Source organism: Adelges cooleyi, unplaced genomic scaffold (genome assembly GCF_023614345.1).
Source record: "Adelges cooleyi isolate 19-005CV unplaced genomic scaffold, UGA_ACOO_1.1 ACOO_flye_CR_arks_rails_tigmint_CR_PRNA_9, whole genome shotgun sequence".
In the NCBI taxonomy this organism is placed as follows: domain Eukaryota; kingdom Metazoa; phylum Arthropoda; class Insecta; order Hemiptera; family Adelgidae; genus Adelges; species Adelges cooleyi.
Window position 1 is genome coordinate 3,330,658 of NW_026096579.1, and position 22,394 is coordinate 3,353,051.

The 22,394-nt window shown below is 34.7% G+C and overlaps 3 protein-coding genes across 8 annotated transcripts in view; 2 read left to right on the plus strand and 1 right to left on the minus strand.

The window, feature by feature from the left end:
* LOC126846931 (neurobeachin) overlaps positions 1-22,394 on the minus strand; it is a 157,219-nt gene that overhangs the window by 8,351 nt on the left and 126,474 nt on the right. For all 6 annotated transcript variants that reach the window (XM_050586833.1, XM_050586830.1, XM_050586831.1 and 3 more), the window contains one exon: positions 2,552-2,669. In XM_050586833.1, coding sequence (XP_050442790.1) covers positions 2,552-2,669 — 118 coding nt within the window. The remainder of the gene's footprint in view (positions 1-2,551; positions 2,670-22,394) is intronic.
* Positions 9,410-11,034, plus strand: LOC126846934 (protein mab-21-like). Its single transcript, XM_050586837.1, has one exon. The coding sequence runs from the start codon at positions 9,555-9,557 to the stop codon at positions 10,650-10,652; it is 1,098 nt and encodes a 365-aa protein (XP_050442794.1). The 5' UTR covers positions 9,410-9,554; the 3' UTR covers positions 10,653-11,034.
* Positions 13,350-15,291, plus strand: LOC126846933 (protein mab-21-like). Its single transcript, XM_050586835.1, has one exon. It carries the CDS (start codon positions 13,591-13,593, stop codon positions 14,707-14,709), a length of 1,119 nt encoding a protein of 372 aa, XP_050442792.1. The 5' UTR covers positions 13,350-13,590; the 3' UTR covers positions 14,710-15,291.

A 22,394-nucleotide genomic window follows, 5' to 3' on the forward strand; every position in this document is an offset into this window, starting at 1 on the left:
GGTTTCCGAATAGAGTTAAGATAAGATAAGATCTAAATACGTGAATTTATACTACAAAACATATTGTTTCATTTTTAAAGATTATAAGACACTTTTGCATCGCACTACACCGAAACTACTTCGGTGATATTTGGATGGTTTAATAATAGGCGTTTTCAGTGGCCGTGAATGTCTTAATCGTCAACGGCCGACCTCTTGATTTATTACTCTATCCCGTTTAGAACAGTCTTCATAAAATATACCGTGTCGTCTGAACCGGGCGAAGGCCTAAAATAAAAATCTCGGCACCGAGTGTGGTATGAAAAAAAAACCTCAAATAAATGGTACTATAGGTTTGTGTAATGTATGTATTAAAATATTATAAACACTAGACGGCGGCTGAAAAAACGCAACACTGTATTGAATCGAGTGTCAAGAATCAACTCGGATCGGCCGTGAGATTTCGAGAGCCGATTGTGCTCGCGTCCAGTTTGGATTCCAACGGCCGGCTTTGGATATCAGAGACAAAAGCCGCCGGTGTGGCTAGTATGAAAAAAATTAATAAAAAAAAAAAAAATAAAAAGAAAGAAAGACCACATATATATTATTTTATCGTCTAAAGAAGAAAAAAAACAAAGTGGAATGTCGTCGTAAGAAATGGCAGTGGGCTGGACGTGGCGAGGTTCGACGTAGGCGAGAGGTAAAGAAAAAACACGAAGCTAAAAAAAATGTCTGTCCAATGTTAAACGCAAGGTGCAATTTTATATTCACACGAGTGTGTCATCCAAAAATCTAATAAAATTTAGCGGTTAAAAAAAAAAAAAACGCGATTAACCGCGTTTGTTATTTATTAGGCCCAGAGATTTTCTCACACCTCGATTTATTTTTAAGGGTATTTCTTACAATAAAAAGGGATTAGATTGTATTGATTTTTTATTTTTTATTTCTCCGAATTTCTGTTTTTGTGTTCATAAATAAGTAGACATTATTTAAAATATCTCACATAAAAGATAAATATTTTCAAATATTTGCTTTATTCGTTTGCCCTTTAATGATTTCCATCCGGTGTTTCGGTTTCAAATAAAAAATAATATAATTAAATACAATAAAATAATTAACATCATAACTGGTGTAATGTTATTTCTCTCAGTTATAATATAAGTGTGCTTTTTACTCTCTTGTAAGGGTTCTTTAGGAATGTTAATATTTTACAAATTTAAGAGTTTACAATACGACGTTATTAGGTATTTTATTTTTGTAGATACCATTCTATAGTTTATAAGCATGCTTAGAAGAGCTAAACAACAAAATACCTATAATGTTTTTATTTTAGTTTATATAAAAATAGCGATGTATTTACTAACTAAACACATGCTCACAAACACAGTTAAACTAAGTTATACCTTAATTACAAAACGTTGTTTATATAGAGTTGTGGAATTTATTAATGAATTAGATACTTGTTAACTAGTACCACATGACTTAAAGTATTTTTTAAATAAAAGCCTTTTATTTGAAAATATGTTTTTAAACTAACATTTTAAATAGAACGTTTTAAACAAAGTTATAACGAATCGTTTATTAAGAAGGAAAACATGAACAGCTCAAGGACGATTTTTAAAGGCTCACGTCCAGTAAAAATAGTTTCAGTAACAGGTTCAGCTTTACAACAATATTAGTTAAATGCGACACGTAGATAAATTTGTTTTGTCGTCTAAACCGTGTAATAATAATTAACGATGACGTCGGTATCGCGTTAAATAACTGCATATCCGTTATGCTTTAAAATTAATGGGATTAGGTACTATAAAAATATTTTTTTATCTTTATTTTTTTCTTTATTTTTAAAAGATAAACGGCTATGTCTTAACAACCGCGTTGAACGGGCGTGGTGACGGGACGGTGGCACGTTAATCGCATGGGAATATAATCCCTCTTCTAATCCGGACCATATGGAATACGGATAAATTCTGCATCTATATATATATATATATATATATATATATATAATATATATCAGTACTATTATAATGTTTCATTTGATACGGTTTATGAGGAACTTAACGCGAGACACGTGCTAACACCGGGCTTCAATAAGACCGTACTACAATTATTATTCTAATGATATCTCTATCATTACTAACTTGCAATTCTATCATCTCATTCGAAATTCGATAATATCGACATTATATATTAGTTTGAAGCATTATGACATTATGGTATAATTAGATACTTTCTTTGCATAAAAAAAAATGTATACATCATTAAATAATACCACCGTCAACTACTAAGCGAAATTAAAGCTATACCGGAGATGAGCCTTCCCCGTTCAAGTCAACCATAATTTTAGTTCATCAGTTGTTGGATCAGTTATGATTTTTTTCCGTGTATAGTTATAATGAATATAAATGAAACCTATTACACAACTAATAATAGTAATCGAGTGAACTGTATACTTTTAAATAATTTTATAACAGTCTAACTAATTATTGGGTAATAATTTACAACTAACATTATTCTAAAAATAAAAATATACAACTTATACGAATGATGTATTGAAAATAAAACTTACTTCGACTTGCCATGAATATTTCAATAGCTATGTTCTGCAACAAGTAACGCCTTGAAAATATTGCTCTGATCTCGGAAAAGTACCATTTTCCATGCAAGTGGTCGCAATATTTCAGCACCTGTAAACAATAAGTGAAAATGTATATTAACAACGTTATATAAAAGGAATAGAATACAACGACCTAAAATATTTTTGTACGATAAAAATCAAAAAGGGTTGACATGGGTAATAAAAAAATCAGGCGGACCATGCAATTCTGAATACCCTGAGCGTTTGATTTTTAATTTATTCAAAAATCAAAACCACATCCTCCGCGGTAGGTAATTTTTTTATCGACGTTTAATCGAATTTACACAGTTTGTGGCATTTCCCGTCGTGTGCAAAACAAGGGTAAACGACCACTAGGCCGAAGGAGTTTTTCTTTATTGTTTGTACAACGAAAACGCGGGGGTTGTTGCCTGTTGGATCAATTTATCAATACGTCCCTTGTTGCATGGTCGGGGTTCATTATTGTGCGTGCAACGCGTTGACCGAGATAAGTGATGTACGCGACCCATGTCCCGGACTCCAATTCGAGTATTAAGTAAGTATACCGGCAGCAGGAAGAATCTTTACACGGGTTTATAATAATATACGATATTATACATTATACTTTTCCAACAGCAGCCCCCTTCTCTCTTTCCTTCGCCGCCACTCGACACCGGATTTTTTTTTTCACGACCCCTTATCGTATCTCAACGCGCACGCGACCGCTTTGTGCTCGACAAATTAGTTATCGCCTATAATTATTATTATCATTATTATTACCCGGCACACTCCGTCTTAACATTTCAAAGACAACCGTGAACCGTACGATCAACGGACGGCACGGCGTGAGCGATCGAATAATAATGAAAACCACTTATTGTTGTTGCAGTAATTATTATGAACTATGTTCACAAATTACACACAAACGCCATACCGGCCGAGTTATATAGTAGCGGTACCATTTTCATCGGTGCTAAAACATAAATGGGCTCAACAACGCAGATAGAACAAAAATGATTGCTGCAACACGGTAAAGGTATCTGCGAATTACGGTCATTATATTATATTTCTTCGTCATTATCGTTACACAACGCAATAAAGCGGTTTAACGACATGTTTATAATGATAAAAACAATTCCAACCGGAAAATTATCATTCCGGAATCGAGGCGAGGCGCATAACATAATATTATTATAATTTAAACCGTTTCACGTTGTAATAAAATACTAACACGACAAACGTTCTTCAAACCGCCACAGACAACTGCAGTAGAAGGATCATATCATACAAAGCATATACAAACAACGTTATATTAATGAAATGACTGGCATAATTTATGGAAAAGCAACCATCGGGTAGTCATCGATGTCTGCTTTAACTAAGGTGTAGGTTAGACAAGATTGACATAAATATAATAATAATATGAATATAATAAATAAAATATTAAAAAACAAACAGTCAATCGTTTTTATGACTCTAATGCGACCGTCCGAAATTGTATACCAAAATCGGAGGTCCGCTATGCATAATATGAACTTCTATATTATTTTTGTTTTTTTTTTAAACATTGGTTTAAATGACATGAAATGCGGAACGTGAAAAGAGACCTCTTGTCGGCATTTTCCAAAATTGAGATAGAGCTATTTTCTACAAAACTAACTTTGTAGTCGACCGACAACAGGCCCCTTCTCGCAAGATCAATTTATTCTAGTTTAGGTTATTATTACTTATAGCCTAATCTTAAAGACTTCAATGTACAATTATTGGTCATTAGTAAGAAATATTGATACATTCGACCTTAATGGATGTTTTGGCGTTTTTCTTGAAATCTACTTTGTCGAAAAGAGGTCCTACTCCCTTTTGGCATCGCATATATAATAAATACCGGATAGAATAAAATGCACATCATTTATATTTTTTAGTGAAATCCACAGAGACAGCGCAAACGTACGGACCCCTGCGCCCCTGCAATAGCGCAGTAATATGTTCACATATTTTTCCATGTGAAATATTATAGGCGTCCCGCACGTGTTTTTAATAGGGCCAACCTCCCTGGTAATTTATTAGGGATGTGCGGCGTCTAGGCGATGACAATTCCCCGGTGGCCTTATTCCCACGTATTAAAATGTATAAATATGACAATAATAACCGAGTAGGCACCAAAATCGGGTAGTTACGTTCTTCTTTTACAGTCCTTGTTCCAAGTGAAGGATTCGTTTTATAAAAATTGTTTCAAATCTACAATAGATCAACTTTTAAATGCTAGTTGCGATATCTCCGTTACGAATCATCCGTACGCAACCAGCACGTGTCATTTAGTCAGGCTAAGGACCTAACCGCACGGTCGGTTTTAAATAAGCATAATAATTCTTAAGTGTCTGTAAACATATCGTGTAAATACATTGACGTTCATTTGGCTGCATACCGAACGTTCAGCCAACTCAACAAAAACTATCGTTCCATAAAGAGTAAAATCTTCATTATTATGTAATTCTTATTATGGGTATATGACTGTTCATTATTATCGATTAATGAACACGCCCATGGTATTTCATGAATTTTCAACTATTGAAAAATTCAAGAAATAATAGTACAATAATTGTGTACAGGAAAGTCAAAACAAAATTTTACTGTTTACGCTTTCTGTTATCGACATAATAATATATACTAGCGAACAGCTGTTTTGAGTGGAGAAATACGATCTATTCTCGGGTCTATTGAAATATGAAAACTAATTTAAGATGAACGAGTTTTACACGATTGGAAGACTTAGTCGTCTGTGTATGTTTCCCGTATGCCCTACGATAACGTATCATATCATACAGGGGTTTTAAAGTCTAGACACGTGACTCGTTATATTATCATCACGAACGCGTAAAACCGAAACTGTATATTCCTAGCAAATATAGTGGCGTTAACACTCGAGATTGTTTTCCGTTTCGGTAGATTTATTTTCCGTCCAACACCACCACGGTTGTTTTGTAAACGGCGATGGCGATGATAATAATAGTAAAAACATTTTGACTGTATTTGGTATGGGGCGGTGATGCGGTCGTGTGAAAATCAACCGGAGTTCCGCGTAGGCGCCACCACAACAGACAGCAGCACCGAAGGAGAGACTGGAGAGTTCAAAAATAAAACGCACCACCGGCTGAGTCGCTAATGCGGGTGGTGTCCTCCCCACGTTTATTCGGAAACAAATGATTTATAATATGCGACCGTCGACGTAGATGATGGTCCGAAGTGGTGGTGGCCTTTCGTCGTCATTACGCACGCAAGCAAGCAAAAGAAAAAACAAATATATATATATTATTTTCGTTATTATTGTTTTCCTCGTTAAAAACGCATCCCTTCGGGGCGGCAACGTGTGTTTTTCGGACACACAAATCCGCGTGCACGAAACAAAGATATTTCTTATCATTGTGTATCGAATTTCGCCCTATCCGCACTCCTACGCAAACTTCAGCCACCGCCGCCGACAAATTGCTCCCGTAATCCAAAGTGACGTTCATCCCCCCCGGGAGAGCCCTTCAGGAGTAGCAGAGTAGCTAGCCGGGATTAGACCGCACCCGCCGTTCTCGTCGTAGAACATGCCAGAGTAGTCCCGAAATAATAGAAATAATAATGTTTATGTACAAGATCAGCAAGGAGCAACAAGATCACAAATAATGGGAGCGCTGAAATTTTGTAATGCTTACAGACCGGCGAGAGCTTTCAGGTACGGCCCCCTCCACCCCCAAGTACCATACCTTGATTTAGTAAACACAATAACCATTGTTATATGTACACTAAAAACACATACGCCACTAATTCAATACAGCAAGAACGGTAAATTATTTATTTTTAATATCTATATAATATGTAGATCATAGAGTAGTAAAAACAGTAATATGATATACATATATTATTTGATAACTACTCCTGTTAGAATATTTTTCCAATTTTCAACTATTTCATGTATGGGATTCATTTTAAATTAATTGAATCATCGCTAAACAAGCTCAGTGGAAAAAGGATAAAATTCCAAAAATAAGAAAAACAAACTAAAATTACAATTTTGTAGCTGAAAGGTACACTCATATTATGTCGAGTGTATAAAGGGTACTATTTCATTAAAACTTATTTATATAATTCCTATAAAGACTATATAGGAAATAAACAGTTTTTTTTTATACTCCGAAAGTTGGATTTTGAGGAATATTATACCTTTTCCACTCATTCAGACAAGTAAAGAAATTGTCTTTTCCAACATAGTCATACATTAAATATTTGAATTACTTAGATACATTTATGTAATATTATTAATATTAATAATATTAGTAATATTATCATTACATAATATTACAATTTCTAGTAGAATACTTCTTCAGTATTTTTATACATTATATAGTCGAAATTTAACGCGTTAACTATTTCAATAGGGTTAATAAATTATTTCCCAAGCAAAACTAGATATCATTCACGAATATAAATTATACATAAAATAATATAATCGATGCAATCTAATTGGGTCCCCAGTTACAATTTATATACTAGATGGATGCTACAAAAAAATGGGTTCAAACAAATAAAAACGTTTCCCTTTCCACGTAGGAGATAAAGTTTAAAAAAATATTAAACTGACTGTCGTTAACTAATACAAAATCTTCGTCGCGATTTGTTTTAATACCTAAATATTATTTCTCCATAAGTAACTATGCTAAGTAAAAACATCGTTTAGATATTTGGTGAGATTTCCTTGCATTATGGATATTTTTTTCTATCAAAATCATATTGTGTTAATTTCTATTACATTTTTTAGTTAAATAATTTGAATAATCTCTCGCAAATAACGCTTGTGTTTTACTTTTTTTAAGCAATCGCTGAACATTTGTCTATTTAATTATATTACACTGAATGTCAATTAATCAATATTGTATTAAAAAATAAACCAAATGAGTGATATTTCACATTACCATAAAAAAAAAAATATTGAAACATTTTTGAAACCATTAGTGAGATTATGTTAAAATAAACATATTTTTGAATATAGTATTTTGTTTTACATAATATATGTATATGTACGGTGTTGCTATATATGAAGGTATATATATATTCTATACAATGATAATAGGTACATAAATTATTAAACAGTAAAATATATTATTATATTAAAACTTGAACAGGTTTAAATATATTTTAAACAACGAGATGACAAATTGTAATATTGTGTTTGAGATAATATTAAAGTAAATTTTGTATAGTTTTAAAGCAATATTGATTGTCTGTGCAAATTTAACACGTGTGATCGAATAAAAAATACAGGAGATAATATTTTTATACTTCTAAAACAAAAATGTTTCTACTATATACATACTACAATATTATATATAGGCGACTATTTTGTCTCCACTGGCAAACGACCTTGAGACAAACGGCATTAATCCATTATTACTAATATATACATGAGCGATTAAAAAGTCGACGATCTAACAAATTCACAATGGACAGTAACAACGTACCTATAGGTGCACAACTAATTATAGAATTGTTCAAATGTCACAGAAATTGATCACAAGTAAGAGTTTTAATTAAAATACAAATTAATACAACGTTGTGCTTTAATCAATTGTAACTGGTTATACTATACATTCCTTTCTGACATTATATAGTTATAGTATACATTTAGTAGGTATTGAGTATAATATATTTTATTACAATATATACTCAATAGTATTAGGTACAGACATCGTTATTAATGAGGCATTAGCATTTACATAATACATATATATACACACACACATATATATATATATATATATATATATGTATATACACTCATACTGAGTGTAATAATAAATATCCAGTAAATTAGGAATAAGAAAACGACGTGTGAATATGCATTTATTTAACACAACGTTTATGACCATCATTTATGTAGAGATAAATATAAGTCTATAACAAAACATTACAATTTAAATGGATGATTTGATTAGCATATATTGTAATTCTTAGTTGTCTGGCTATTGAAACACGACCTCGTCGAATGACCATATTATATAAATTCATTTCGGTGGCAGTCTACTAAACATAAAATATGTCCATTGCTAATCAACTAATTTGATCAGGTTAATTATAGGATGGATTGTTTACCCTATTTTTCAAAAAATAATATTTTTTATTGAATTGGCTCGACGAGATGTATTCGTGGTAATGCGAGCAGAGGTTGGCATTGATACAAAATACAAAATTGTCATGTGTTTATAAATCAAAATGCACCTGTACATTTTTATTTTGGTACCACTTGATGTATTTATAAATTATATATTTTATAGTAAGAGCGATTTTTAATAGATAATAATATGGATAACATGAATATATGGATAATAATATTAATAATATGGATAATCCGACTGATGTAACGTAATTAAGACTTAATAATACTTTGATGATTTTTGCTTATCTGCGATTGCGAGTAGATATAAGCGGTAGAGGAGAAAAACCAATCGTCGCGTCCTACCATAAAATGTCAATCGTCGGGGCTCGCATTCTTTGAGGTTTTTCTTCGTACGATTTACACCTTTGTGCGAAGTCGGCCCGACGTGGACGTTATTATAAGACATACAACAGAGATGCAGAAAAAAACCATTTGGGTGACAAACGCGCCGTGACGAAGGCGAGGTGCGGCGCGTAATGTATTCGGGCGAGATATCGATCGGTGAGGCGCGCGCGCCCGTACGGGCTTTGTATTGGTCGTGTGGGCGTGACCGGGGCCCGGCAGCGAGTCGCCCGGTGGGACGAGACCCCCAGCCCGAGCCGCGTCGGCCAGGGCCCCGGCAGTTCGATCGTCGTTCGTGTAACCGCAACAACACTATGCTATCGCAAACAGCATCACACAGCCGCCTCGATTTCGGGGTGTTAAAACAATAACGACGCGGGATTGTATGTACATAGTGTAACGGCCAAAGCGACAACGGTCTAGTACGAGCAGCCGGTCATGCTGTTGCCCTCGGACATGTTGGCCACGCAATCGAAAATGTTGTATCAGCTTAACAAGTACTACGTGGAACGAGTGGAGACCAGGAAGGCGAGCACGACCAAAGCCATACGAGAGGTGTGTAAAGTCGTGCAGACGGTACTGCACGAGGTAGAGGCACAGGAGCCCAGGTTCATATCGTCGTTGGCCGAGTGCAACGGTCGGTACGAAGGCTTAGAAGTGGTTTCGCCGACGGAATTCGAAATAGTGCTCTACCTGAACCAGATGGGCGTGTTCAACTTCGTGGACGACGGGTCGCTACCGGGTTGCGCCGTGTTGAAGCTCAGCGACGGACGCAAGAGAAGCATGAGCCTCTGGGTGGAGTTCATCACCGCTTCGGGATACTTGTCGGCCCGGAAGATCCGATCCAGGTTCCAGACGCTGGTGGCCCAAGCGTGCGACAAGTGCGTGTACCGGGACATGGTGAAAATGATGTCGGACACGGGCGAAGTGAAGCTCCGGATACGGGACAGGTATGTGGTGCAGATCACGCCGTCTTTCAAGTGTGCAGGCGTGTGGCCCAGGTCGGCTGCTCACTGGCCGGTGCCACAGCTCACGTGGCCGCATCCCAACTTGATTGTCGAGGTCAAAACCGAGGGGTTCGACTTGCTGTCCAAAGACAGTGTGATCATGCACGGCAAGCAGAACTCGATGGAAGGCGACGCGTGGGTCATGTCGTTTACGGACGTGGAGAACCGGCTGCTGTACGGCGGGTGCCGGAAACGCTGCCTCAGCATCCTGAAAACCCTCCGGGACCGACATCTGGATCTGCCGGGCAACCCGATAACCAATTATCACATAAAGACGTTGTTGCTGTACGAGTGCGAGAAGCATCCGAGAGACGTGGAATGGGAGGAGACCAGCATCGCCGACAGGATCAACGGGATACTGCTGCAGCTGATCTCGTGCCTGCAATGTCGTCGATGTCCCCACTACTTTATCCCGCACTTGGACTTGTTCAAAGGCAAGACGCCGGCTTCTTTGGAAAGCGCGTCAAAACACGTGTGGAGACTCAGCCGGGAGATAATTACCAATTCGAGGGCATTCGATAAACTCTGAACAGGTTTTATGTTTCGGCCAAATCGTGGTATACTACTATATATACTAGTCAACTTTTCGATATAAATTATAATAAGCTTTAACCCTTTTTGTCGACGATACCTAAAATATGGTCCCAGTGATTTTTTTTAATTCGTTGTTTTCTTTCGTCTCATAGTTATGTCATACTTAAATTGTATACACAAGTTTTGATTATATAATTATAATTGTTTACTGATTATGAGCATTTTTTTTATTTGCTAGTAGATTATAAAAGTATATAGTTTATAGGTACTGTAATACTTGACGTGCAATATTAGTTTGTAGAAAGTGTATGTTTAGTTCATATTTTGTTACCTTTATAACCTACCTATATTATTTAATATTTTCTCTTTTGTAAGTCATCTATATTTATTCATACGTGTATGTAAGTTGTATTGTAAATATAATTTATGATAACGATAATCAAAATATTTTTATATATACACATTACATATACTTAAAATAATAACTACTATATAGTCCCGTTGTTATATTTATTTGAAAAAACACTTGATTCTACGGTGGTTTACTAAACTAATTTGTAAAATGAATATATTAGTATAATAATTGTGAAATTTAACTGAACAGAATATACTATTATTATCTCTTATTAGTAACTAATAATGTTAGTTGTACAAAACGGTACAAGGAACAACTTTTGGTTGTACCTATCTAAAAAAATGTGTTAAATAATTGAGACAAGCAAATATATTTAACAGTTTATTCTACCGAATATCGAGTGAACTAACATGATAACATATCATATCGAGTGAAACAACATGATAACTTAGTTACAAGTGACTTAAATAAATTGTTAGTCAAAACTATAATATTTATTAAAAAGAATTATAATATTGCCAGATTTTGAAGAAAATAATGATTAAAGAAAATATGTATACGTTTATTATTTTATAGTGAACAATTAGGAAAGTATATACCTATTTTTTAGATAACATTGTTTTAAATACTGCCAAAATATGATTTGTTGCAATAAAGGATGAATGAACTTAAAATACATTTAGGTACTATTTGCCATACACAAATGTTACACCGGTAAAAATACGGCATGGTAGTAAAAAAATAAGTTGCTGTCGATTAAATTAATTCTCATTTTTTTTTTTAGAATTACCTTGTTATAAATAAAATAATTAAGTATATACCTATTACGTGGGTTATTAATTTAAAAAAATTATAATAATATCATCAATTTAACAAAAAAATATTATCAATAATAAAATAGGGGACAGTAAAATTACAAATTTAGTAGGTAAGTACATTATAGAAATAACACCAATCATTATTTGAACCCTCAGACCCTGCAAAAATCACTGATATTTATTGATTTAGTGGCGGAAATTATTATCGATTATTATAATATCGTTAGTAATATATTAGAGAAATTTATCTATAAACAACCCGAGCAAAAAATTTAAGAAATTTTAAAGGATAATTAGAATTGGTGAAATTATTTTTTTTGAAATATTCGATTTTCAATATCCTTATATTTGAATTCAAATCACACAACACTTATAGGCAAAATGACTTTTAGTTTATCAAGTTTTAAAAATTAAAAAAAGTCATAATATTATAGAATCAATACTTTTATTATCTACGAATCGAAGCTAAATATTGTCAATACGACATTTAAATTTTGAACTCCTATTTATATTGAGCACAAAAATTCACATACCATAATAAGAAAGTGATGACTAAAATTGTATCGACGAATTTTCAATTTACTGAGCGATTTTTGATTGTCAATTTTAATTTAACCAATTTTAATTTAGTTGACTTAATGGTAGGTACTACAGACTGTATAAATTTTTTGGTTTTCACTGATTCAACCAATTTTTTTTCGTGTAAGACCATAACCACCAGTTTTGGCTTAACATTTAAGAAAAGTTTACCTGTAATTTTAGTATTGTGAAGGTACACTTAATTTTCAAACTAAACCTATGAGAACAGCTAATATTTAGTGTATTTAGTAAAACTATTTCAGTAGGTATGATACATTAAGTTGACGACTAATATTATCAAATATGGTTTATTCACTCTGTAAGAGATTTACCTACTACTAGGGCAGAAGAAATTAAGTCCATTGGTTAAGTGGTCCATTTGCGTGTATACAATGCAAATGGATAATGTACAAATATAGCACCCATTTTATTCACATATTATTTACCGGGGATGGTTTTTCTTAATCTCTATATAGACGACGGTGGACGATAGCAACACCTCCGATCAAGAAACTAACATCAGTTTTTTTGGTTTATAATAAATTATGGAAACGCAACGCGTTTCGAATGGTATCGAATTCCCTGCATGCTTACAATGTACATATACGTGCGTCGTATGGGAGAGAGAGAGGGGTATTAGTAAAAAAGTATATAAGCCTATATATGTGTATATATATAAGGGCAAAAAATTGTGTAGTGTTCGGAGGATAAGGAGAATTATTTTTATTACTATGGGCAAAAAGGGGGAAAGAACGACAGATACAAAACGCGTTGCTCGAAAATGCTAAAGAAGTATAGCCGATTCCGATGCGGCGCGGCGGCCACAAGCAGATATGGAGACCGCCCCGGATCGATAGCCGTTAAATGGGCGGCTCTTAGAGTCACGCCTACCTCCTCAACGGTACCCCACCGACGGCGGCCGCGTTCCACCCGACACGAGGACCCGCGCCGCCGTCGACCAGTGCGGCAGTACACCACGTCTTCTCCGTCTAACGTCGTCGCGCGCGTCTACCTCAACTCATATCAGTTGTTCCATTTGATTCGCTGCCGAAACCCAAACACAACAACACACTAGACTTAAGCAGCGTCTTCGTTTAACATGTTCCGATGACACAGTGTAAACGCTTACACGCAGTGTAAACTAATAGAACCGTAACAAATTATTTAGTGCGCCCGGTGACATGCGATACGGCGAAAAAAACATGTTGGTCCCGCAGGATATGCTGTCCGCCCAGACCAAGCTGTCGTATCAGTTGGGCAAATTCTGGGCAGAGAGGGTGATGCCGCGCAAGATGGCCACGGTCAAGACTATCCGGGAAGTGTGCAAAGTGGTCCAGGACGTATTGCGCGAAGTCGAAGCCCAGGAGCCCAGGTTCATATCCTCTCTGGTCGAGTGCAACGGTCGGTACGAAGGACTGGACGTGGTGTCGCCTACCGAGTTCGAGATAGTGCTCTACCTGAACCAGATGGGCGTGCTCAACTTCGTGGACGACGGGTCGCTACCGGGCTGCGCCGTGCTGAAGCTCAGCGACGGACGCAAGAGAAGCATGAGCCTCTGGGTGGAGTTCATCACCGCTTCGGGTTACTTGTCGGCCCGGAAGATCCGATCCAGGTTCCAGACGCTGGTGGCCCAAGCGTGCGACAAGTGCGTGTACCGGGACTCTGTAAAAATGATCGCCGACACCAGTGAGGTGAAACTACGAATCCGGGAAAGGTATGTGGTGCAGATCACGCCTTCGTTTAAGTGTGCGGGGATATGGCCGCGGTCGTCCGCGCACTGGCCCTTGCCTCAGATCCCTTGGCCTCATCCCAATTTGGTGGCCGAAGTAAAGACCGAAGGGTTCGATCTGCTCTCAAAAGAGTGTGTGTCCCTACACGGAAAGCAATCGGCCCTCGAAGGCGACGCCTGGGTCATGTCATTTGTCGAAGCCGAGAACAGGCTCATGTACGGCGGGTGCCGCAAGAAGTGTCTGAGCACTTTGAAGACACTCAGAGACCGGCATCTCGATTTGCCTGGTAACCCGGTAACCAATTACCACATCAAAACGTTGCTGCTGTACGAGTGCGAAAAACATCCCTTGGACGTGGAATGGGACGAGTCGTGTCTGGGTGACAGGATCAACGGAATTTTGTTGCAGTTGATCTCGTGTCTGCAATGTCGTAGGTGCCCTCATTACTTCCTACCGCACGTGGATCTGTTCAAAGGCAAAACCCCGCAGAGTCTAGAAAACGCAGCTAAACAAACGTGGAGGCTAACCAGAGAGATATTGACGAACTCCAGAGCTTTCGACAAACTGTGACGTTGGTAATAGTGTTGTTGTTTTCTTGTTAAAATAATATTATTATAAAATCCTGTATTTATAAATTTCATGTTCCTTGAAGATGATCGACTATTGCTATTATTATTTGTTATTGTTACCATCACTAAAAATGTATATGTATAATGTATCGCAAATGTTTTCAATTCAATTTTGTATTATTGCGAACGCGCCATTTTCGATCGTTAAAATATTATGTCGTTGATTATTATTTCTAATTTTTTTTTTTACAAAATCCTTTGTTTATCCCATATTTATGGACGTCGTGTTTGTTCTTTTATAATTTGACGACACTATTACTGTGTGAGTTTACTGACTCATTTACTTTTATTTATATTATAATTTTAAAAAGCCACACAATACACCACACAATGAAACAATTTGTTTACTTTCGATCTTGGGTTTACAATGATATGTTTTATTTAAATCGAATTTTCATTAAATAACAATATTATTCATTTCTATGCATTTAATTAGTACTAAGAAACAAAGATGCAAAGTTTAAAAATGTATTTGTTGTAAAAAATGTCACGTTGTTTTTTTGGAATTGCCTATATTAGGTTTGACGGTTAATATATTATATATAAATTTTAGAAAAATTGAATTATTATTATTTTATTTTGTTTCTTTATTAGTACATTAGTAACTTTATCGTTTTTACGCTTTATACGATTGCATTAATAAATTTTAAATAAACAACGTAACTAACAATAACTATACTCCATTGCAAGTTATTAAATCTAATATTAAATAGCTGTTGTAGTTATGTTTTACTTTAGATTTTTAAACGATGATTAAATAATTGATATCCGATATCTATAATAAGTGTCAACACAATATATAAACAACTAATGTAATTATGTAATTGCTATTAGGGACAAAGCTATAAAAATAAAGCATACGACTGTACCAATCTGGTATAATCCGATATTAGAGGATAATTATTAATTTAGCACACGCATAAGCTCTAAAACCATGTTTTAGTGTAGATAATTTGTCAAAGGTTATTGACTTAAGCTATTAAGTTATTTTAAATTAGAACGAATATTCAAATAATATTATTACAATAATGTAAATACTTTAAAAGACAAGAAAAAACATGAGCAAAACAAGTGGTTATGTAATTTGGTTAAGTAATAAAACAATAAAATATTAAAAAATACTCTTCATCGCAAAACGCTTTTCAGTATTTCGATAAAAACACTACCATTATCAGCGCAACAGACTGAACACAGCTATTATACTTTATATATACATAGCTGGACCAAAAAAACTCATAAAACCAAGACCGTTACACGCTAAACTAGTGCTTGAAGAGGAAAACGGCCAAATTGAATTTTAGGGAGAGTGCTTCTTGGCATAACTTTGAAAAATTATACTTCATGTAAAGAAAATCGGTCGGTTGTTACGGGATAACGGTAAGTGGTGCACGGTGGTGTTTTACACCGTAGACTGCGCATCCGAGCTGTGTTCGGTGTATGATAAATGAAGAGAAGTGCATTAAAGATGAAAACACCAGTGGGCCCCAGGAGTGTTGTAAAAACGGAAAGAGACACACGGTCACCGTAAGAAAGAAGGGTGGTTAATTGTGTTAAGTGCTCACTCGCGGAAGTGGTCTGGTATCACTTAAACGTTTACTCCTAAAGGGTATATATATATAGAGAGAGAGAATGTAACAGTTTTTGAGTTAATGATGTTTCTCACCCCGGTAATTGCTTTTAATAATAATTATATTAAAAAACATTAATGAAATATATCATCTCGTTTTAATTTTTAGACAAATAATATTACATAATATAATTATCCGGGTAGGTACAGCATATAATGTGGATTTGATAATTCACTAAATTCAGTAATTTAAAATAAAGGTAAATTTTTTTTACACACGAATAACTACGATTATAATGATAATTGTGATTCAATAAACGATGACCAAAAACAATAATCTGCAAGGCCAAACACATAGTTATTAACTTATCATAAAATTATAATTAATTTTTGTGTTTATAAAACAGTTTTTGTAACTTTAATTCGTGGGGAAAAATACACAATTGGATAAACTATGAATTGTTTTCTGTGTTATTGTGATAACTTTAAAACAAATATACTTAATAAATTGAAGAAATCCAACTTATAACCGTAGTTGTAATATTATCGAAATCCGAGTTATTGCTATACATGTAACATCGTAATGAAGTTTTGTGGCGTTAAGGTCAAAAACTATATTCAATTTTTAATTAACCTAACTTGGCCACAATACGCTCAAAATGCGATTTATCATCAACCAATATGATAATCTCAAAAACGGTAACATCACTTTTTTGGTCACAACACGCCACATAATTTAACAGAAAGTGATGCGAAATAAAAATAAAAATAACACCGCTACACCCTAATTTTATAAATTAAACAGCGGCATTAAACCTCTTCTATGTATGTGTATACACGGGTAGTTAATCAGAAAAGGTCGCCCGTATTTTTTGTATACATATAAATATATTTTTGGTGGAGTTTAGCCGATATTGTGACCCTTTGCCGTTATAATTTTTCCATTCTTAGCGATACCTATACACACACGCACCCTTTTTGGGATTGCTCATCCCGCCTTGATGTATACATACAACACATCCATTACACAGTGCGTCTCCCGGGGGAACACCATCTTGGACAAAGTGATTACATTTTTATAAATCACCACGCCGTGTCTTAATCATCCCCTCAAAAGCATTTCGTTCACGCGCCGCTGCTCGTCGCCCTCGTCCTCTACCGCACACCCCCGTTCATCGCACCCGTTGCATTGGTACCGGGTGGTCTGTACAATAACAACAACAAGAGTATATAGTAAAATATATATATATATATGCGTGAGCTTGGTTTTGCGCAAAGGTATAAAACACTCAGTCCAATATATACGTGCACAGCCGGATTAAGCGCCGTCCCACTCAAAACATTGGCACATACAATAGACACGAGCACAATGTAAAAAAAATTATATTTTACCATTGCCAGTGAATTGTATATTATTACACATATATTGCGTTCATTTCGAGTGTTCGGACACGTGTTAGTACACATTTCGAAGATCAATACACAATTACATCGAACGGTGTGGATGTATTTCTAGGTTTAAAAAATACATCATTTATGGTCGGAATAAATAGAAATTCGGGTAAAGTAACATTTGTGTCATAATTATAATTATATACACATCAAACATGAGGATGGTATAACAGGATTTTCGTCAAGGCGTCCCAAGTTAAATTTATTTTTTTTTGTTCCAAACGTGAACACAACGATCTCGTTATACCTGGTAGGTACTATCCCTATAGTAACCCCATAGTAATTTGGTACGTTGAACCAACAGTTTTGAATAAAATGTTAACAATAAGTATTGTATTATACAGAGTATGCGTTGAACACTGTTTATGACGTTACAAAAAAAACTTAGTTCGCCTATAGAAGCTAAAAATATTAGTTTAAGTCATTTTTTTTTACTTATTTTAAAAATAGTTAATTAATATCGATTGAAATTGAAGTTAATTGTAAAACAGAATCTTCATTTAACGAAAACAAAAACAATTAAATAACAAATATGCTTACCAAGCCGATAACTAATTGTTTATACCATTGGCGAAACTCAAAATACAAACGATGAATTACATTTATTTAAATGTATTACACGTGAGTAATAGATGAGAATATATTAAATATTAGTATTTACAAAGACGTATTGGGATAATATAGATAGTAATAATGTGTCAAAAAACAAGTATAATAAGTATAAGTATAAACAAAAAATGTTTATACTTATATCCGTCAGTTCAATGACAAAATATATCCTGCCCATTAATAATAATTTACACGAATGTTTGTTGAAACTGTGATGGACAAAAAACGATTTTTAACGTTTTAAAAACAATACACGCCAATAATATCAACACATTCTACACTTGCATATTATATTAATTGTATTGTAATTATTTTTAAATTATATTTCGACTATAATATTGTTTACACGACTGTAATGTAATAGACCAACAGTCGCGAGCATACACATTGGCAATAAAAACATAATATTATACACGTTGCTGCTGGTTTATATAAGGCACCCCACGACGCTATTCGCTTTCGCACAGGAACTTAATCGGATGTCAAAAAGCGGCCAAATCGGACAGACGAGGAGGGGCTCAAACAGAACGTCGGCCCATAAATTCGAGTTAGTCGCCGGGCAAACGCATACATACACATTGAAAACCCTCTGCGCGGGCGCGCTTGCAGTAATCTAATTTGTATCCGAGTTTAATGTGCCGGCTCGCGCCAAAACCGACCGAGGACTTCGGTCGGGCGCGACGGCTGAGGAGGGTTAAGGGTTGTTTTTATTTATTTTGTCCAGAAAAAAAATTACAAGTCTAATGGATGTTCATAATCGGGTTTGGCTTTTAATGCGCACCCGGATTAATCGAATATCCGAGGAGTGAAAATTATTATTCAATAATAAATATTGTCACCGCCGCCGTCGCCGCCAAAGAATTGTATTTAAAAACTAGTTACGATGCCGGCCGAGACGCAATGGAGTTTTCGAGTGGTGCGTAAACGGTTTTTTTGTGATCGGTCGGCTGTACCTGTATGATATGTTTGAGTACCGGTCATGCGTACAACAGTAAATACCTACCGTACCTTAACTGAAAACGCATCTGATACTGTGCGTGTAAACGGGGGAAAAAAAATAAGATATTAATTTTCATAAGAGATAAAACCAAAACGAAACGGACAGTATCCAAAAGAATCGTTATTCGAGATCGACCAGGCGTATGTACATCTTTCTATACCACGCTGGATCCATCCAGGCGAAAAGGCCGAATTAGGCTAGAAACGACCGCCGCCATGCCACCACGACGACGGTCTTGAAATTAATTTCTATACATAGGTACACATATTTATATTATATATTTACGGTAGTAATTTTTGTTAGACACAAAAACATTTGACAAAAACGAAAAATGAGCACACACAAGCATAACGAAATTCATCCCGGACGACATCTGTATTTACTGCAAAACGGCAAAGAAATTGCGCCGCCGGTTCTGTATTTAATAAATGTAAACACACCAGTTATAAACAAATTATAACAATAGCCAATAGGTATCATTATCGCCAGCAAAAGATAATACTAACATCCTATATTTACAATAAGAGTAACTACAGTAGGTGCATATTATGTAGATCAGTGTATGTGTGTTGATTTAATTACCACAATGAAAATACTAATACGTTATTATAGCAATATATTACTCTTCAAAACGAGTATGTAAATAACTTATTTTTGGGCAAATATACAACATTGACTATTCGTGGCTACTCTCTGTTACAAATAACATTTAAAAAATTCATAATCCTTTTAAACATAATATTGACCGTTTATTTTGATATTTTATGTTATTTCCAATCGTTTTTGATGCGCACACATAAATATTGTTTTGACGAGGCGTTAAACCTATATTCTTAAAATTACTTATTTAGTGCATCAACAATGGTAGTTTTTTTTATACTTTTTGTCAGTCGTGCGTGGTATACAACTATATTGTTCAGGCTTTTAGTGTTCAAATTACAAGAGTTTCATGTCCGCCAGTGTAACTAAATAATAAAACTGACCAAATCCCATCGAAAATCATAACTCTACCTGTTTGGTTAGCAGTAAATTCGTTCGTACGATAAGATTTATTTGTCTGAGCGAATCGAAAATTTCACAATAAACAAAGCAACGCTCACTATGGCGACCATTGAACAATGAGTTGTTTTACATATTATAATATGCGTAAACCGGCCGAATGGCCTCCTTGTTAGTATTTTATAAGCGTTTTTTCTTCATTCGAAATAAAACAAAAAATTGTTTAAAAAAAGACAGGAAACGAAAATGTCGGAAAGGATTGGATTTCTCTGTATATTATTCTACGTGCATTGGCGTGTGATCGAGATAAAATAAAAAACAATAGAGCTTAAACAACAAAAGTAAACAAATTGTCTAATAAAATGACATGAATTAATAAAGGCCATTCCGTATACTAGTTTCCTAGTTAAACGATATTAAACCAAAACACATTCATTCATACATATATTTGAATAGTAATATTAATTATTTTACACTATAAAGTTATAAATGGTTGAATAAACGAACCTTACTGTAGACACATTTTAACTATTTATCAGAAAAATAGTATTTACAACGAGGCTTGCCAAATTTAAAATGTATAATTCGTTGAAATGTTCATAGAGTTAAATCAGATATACTTAATCATTACTTAATGGAGTTACTAATTAAATTATACGACTAGACTTTAATCGTTTAAAATAAATTTAAAAAAAAGATAATACCTATTAACTTATCAATATAGCTTAAGAATGACATTTTTTTGTAAAGGATAGTTTCGCAAATTGGTAACGGATTACATGTTGCTTTGAAGTTTTAAAATTTATAAATTGAAGGGTGACAATCCAAAATGCGGTAATGTCAAAATTCTTGACTCTGCGGCAAAGCCGTTAAGCAAAAGTGATTTTATTTCTAGTGTCAAACTATGTATTTGAAAGTATTCACAAACAAATGTAAAATATTAATAAATAGAAACTTTGGCAGTATAACTTTTTGGTATTTCGTGATTTATTAATTGCGGTAAGTGCCTAATTGAGACGAGACTGAGTCATAGTAATTGTAGCCGACTAAATTATGCATTACATTGTACACATTTATAAGTGTATTTTTTTTGTTATGTTATGACCAAACGATGACGTAGATTCAACGGCTTATGATTTGGGTGTCAAGTCGTGCGACAGAGATTTCCATCCAAGTGGAAAACAAAGAAGAACCGACATTTTTCACGCAATACAGCTCTTGTCGAGTACAGACTGTGCGTAAGCAACGGGTAACCAGTTTCCTTACACGATATAGATGGTTGGTATATTTTCTACACTGATACACGGACTTGTGTTAGAAAACTGGATATCAATAAAGAACGGCGCCGGTGTCAAAAGGTACCGCCACGTCGCCGGTCAAAAACCACACATCACGCGAACGTTTGTTGTAAAAACCGCTATTGCCTTGTACTTTAGCCCGTGTAAGTACCGTAATTGGTACGATAAATTCAAGAATGGATAGATTTTCATTCGTTTGCTCGTGTCGGTTATTATTTGTTTGCACGATCGAAGCAATATAGTGTGTATATCTATTAAATAAAGCGAGCGCCGTTTGCCTTCAAAGAAAATTCCGAAGACGTCCGTCGCCTGCGGTTCGTGTAATATCTATCGGTGTAACGAGATAAAAACATATTGACAAGATATAATATACGCAGCGCGTTTAGTAGAAACAAAAAATAGAAATAATAATTTACTTATGTAACTCATAAGTTAAGGCCACCTCCTTGGCAACGATGGCGCCTGGCGGTACATATAAAATATGCAAAAGTATATAGAATTGTTTCACATATTATATAAAAGTCTTTAAGGGGACGAAAACGTCAAAAAGCAGACTGATGATCGATTGATGTATCTTCAATATATAATAATTTAAATGTGTATTACATAATTATGATTTTTTGTCAATATATTACAATAATAAAAATTAATTAACAATCATAGATATTACTGGCGTTGAAATAATTAAATAATAATAATAA

Excerpts from the sequence above, each read along its gene's own strand:
- LOC126846934 (XM_050586837.1), top strand. The coding sequence starts at position 9,555 with ATGCTGTTGCCCTCGGACATGTTGGCCACGCAATCGAAAATGTTGTAT.
- LOC126846933 (XM_050586835.1), top strand. The coding sequence starts at position 13,591 with ATGCGATACGGCGAAAAAAACATGTTGGTCCCGCAGGATATGCTGTCC.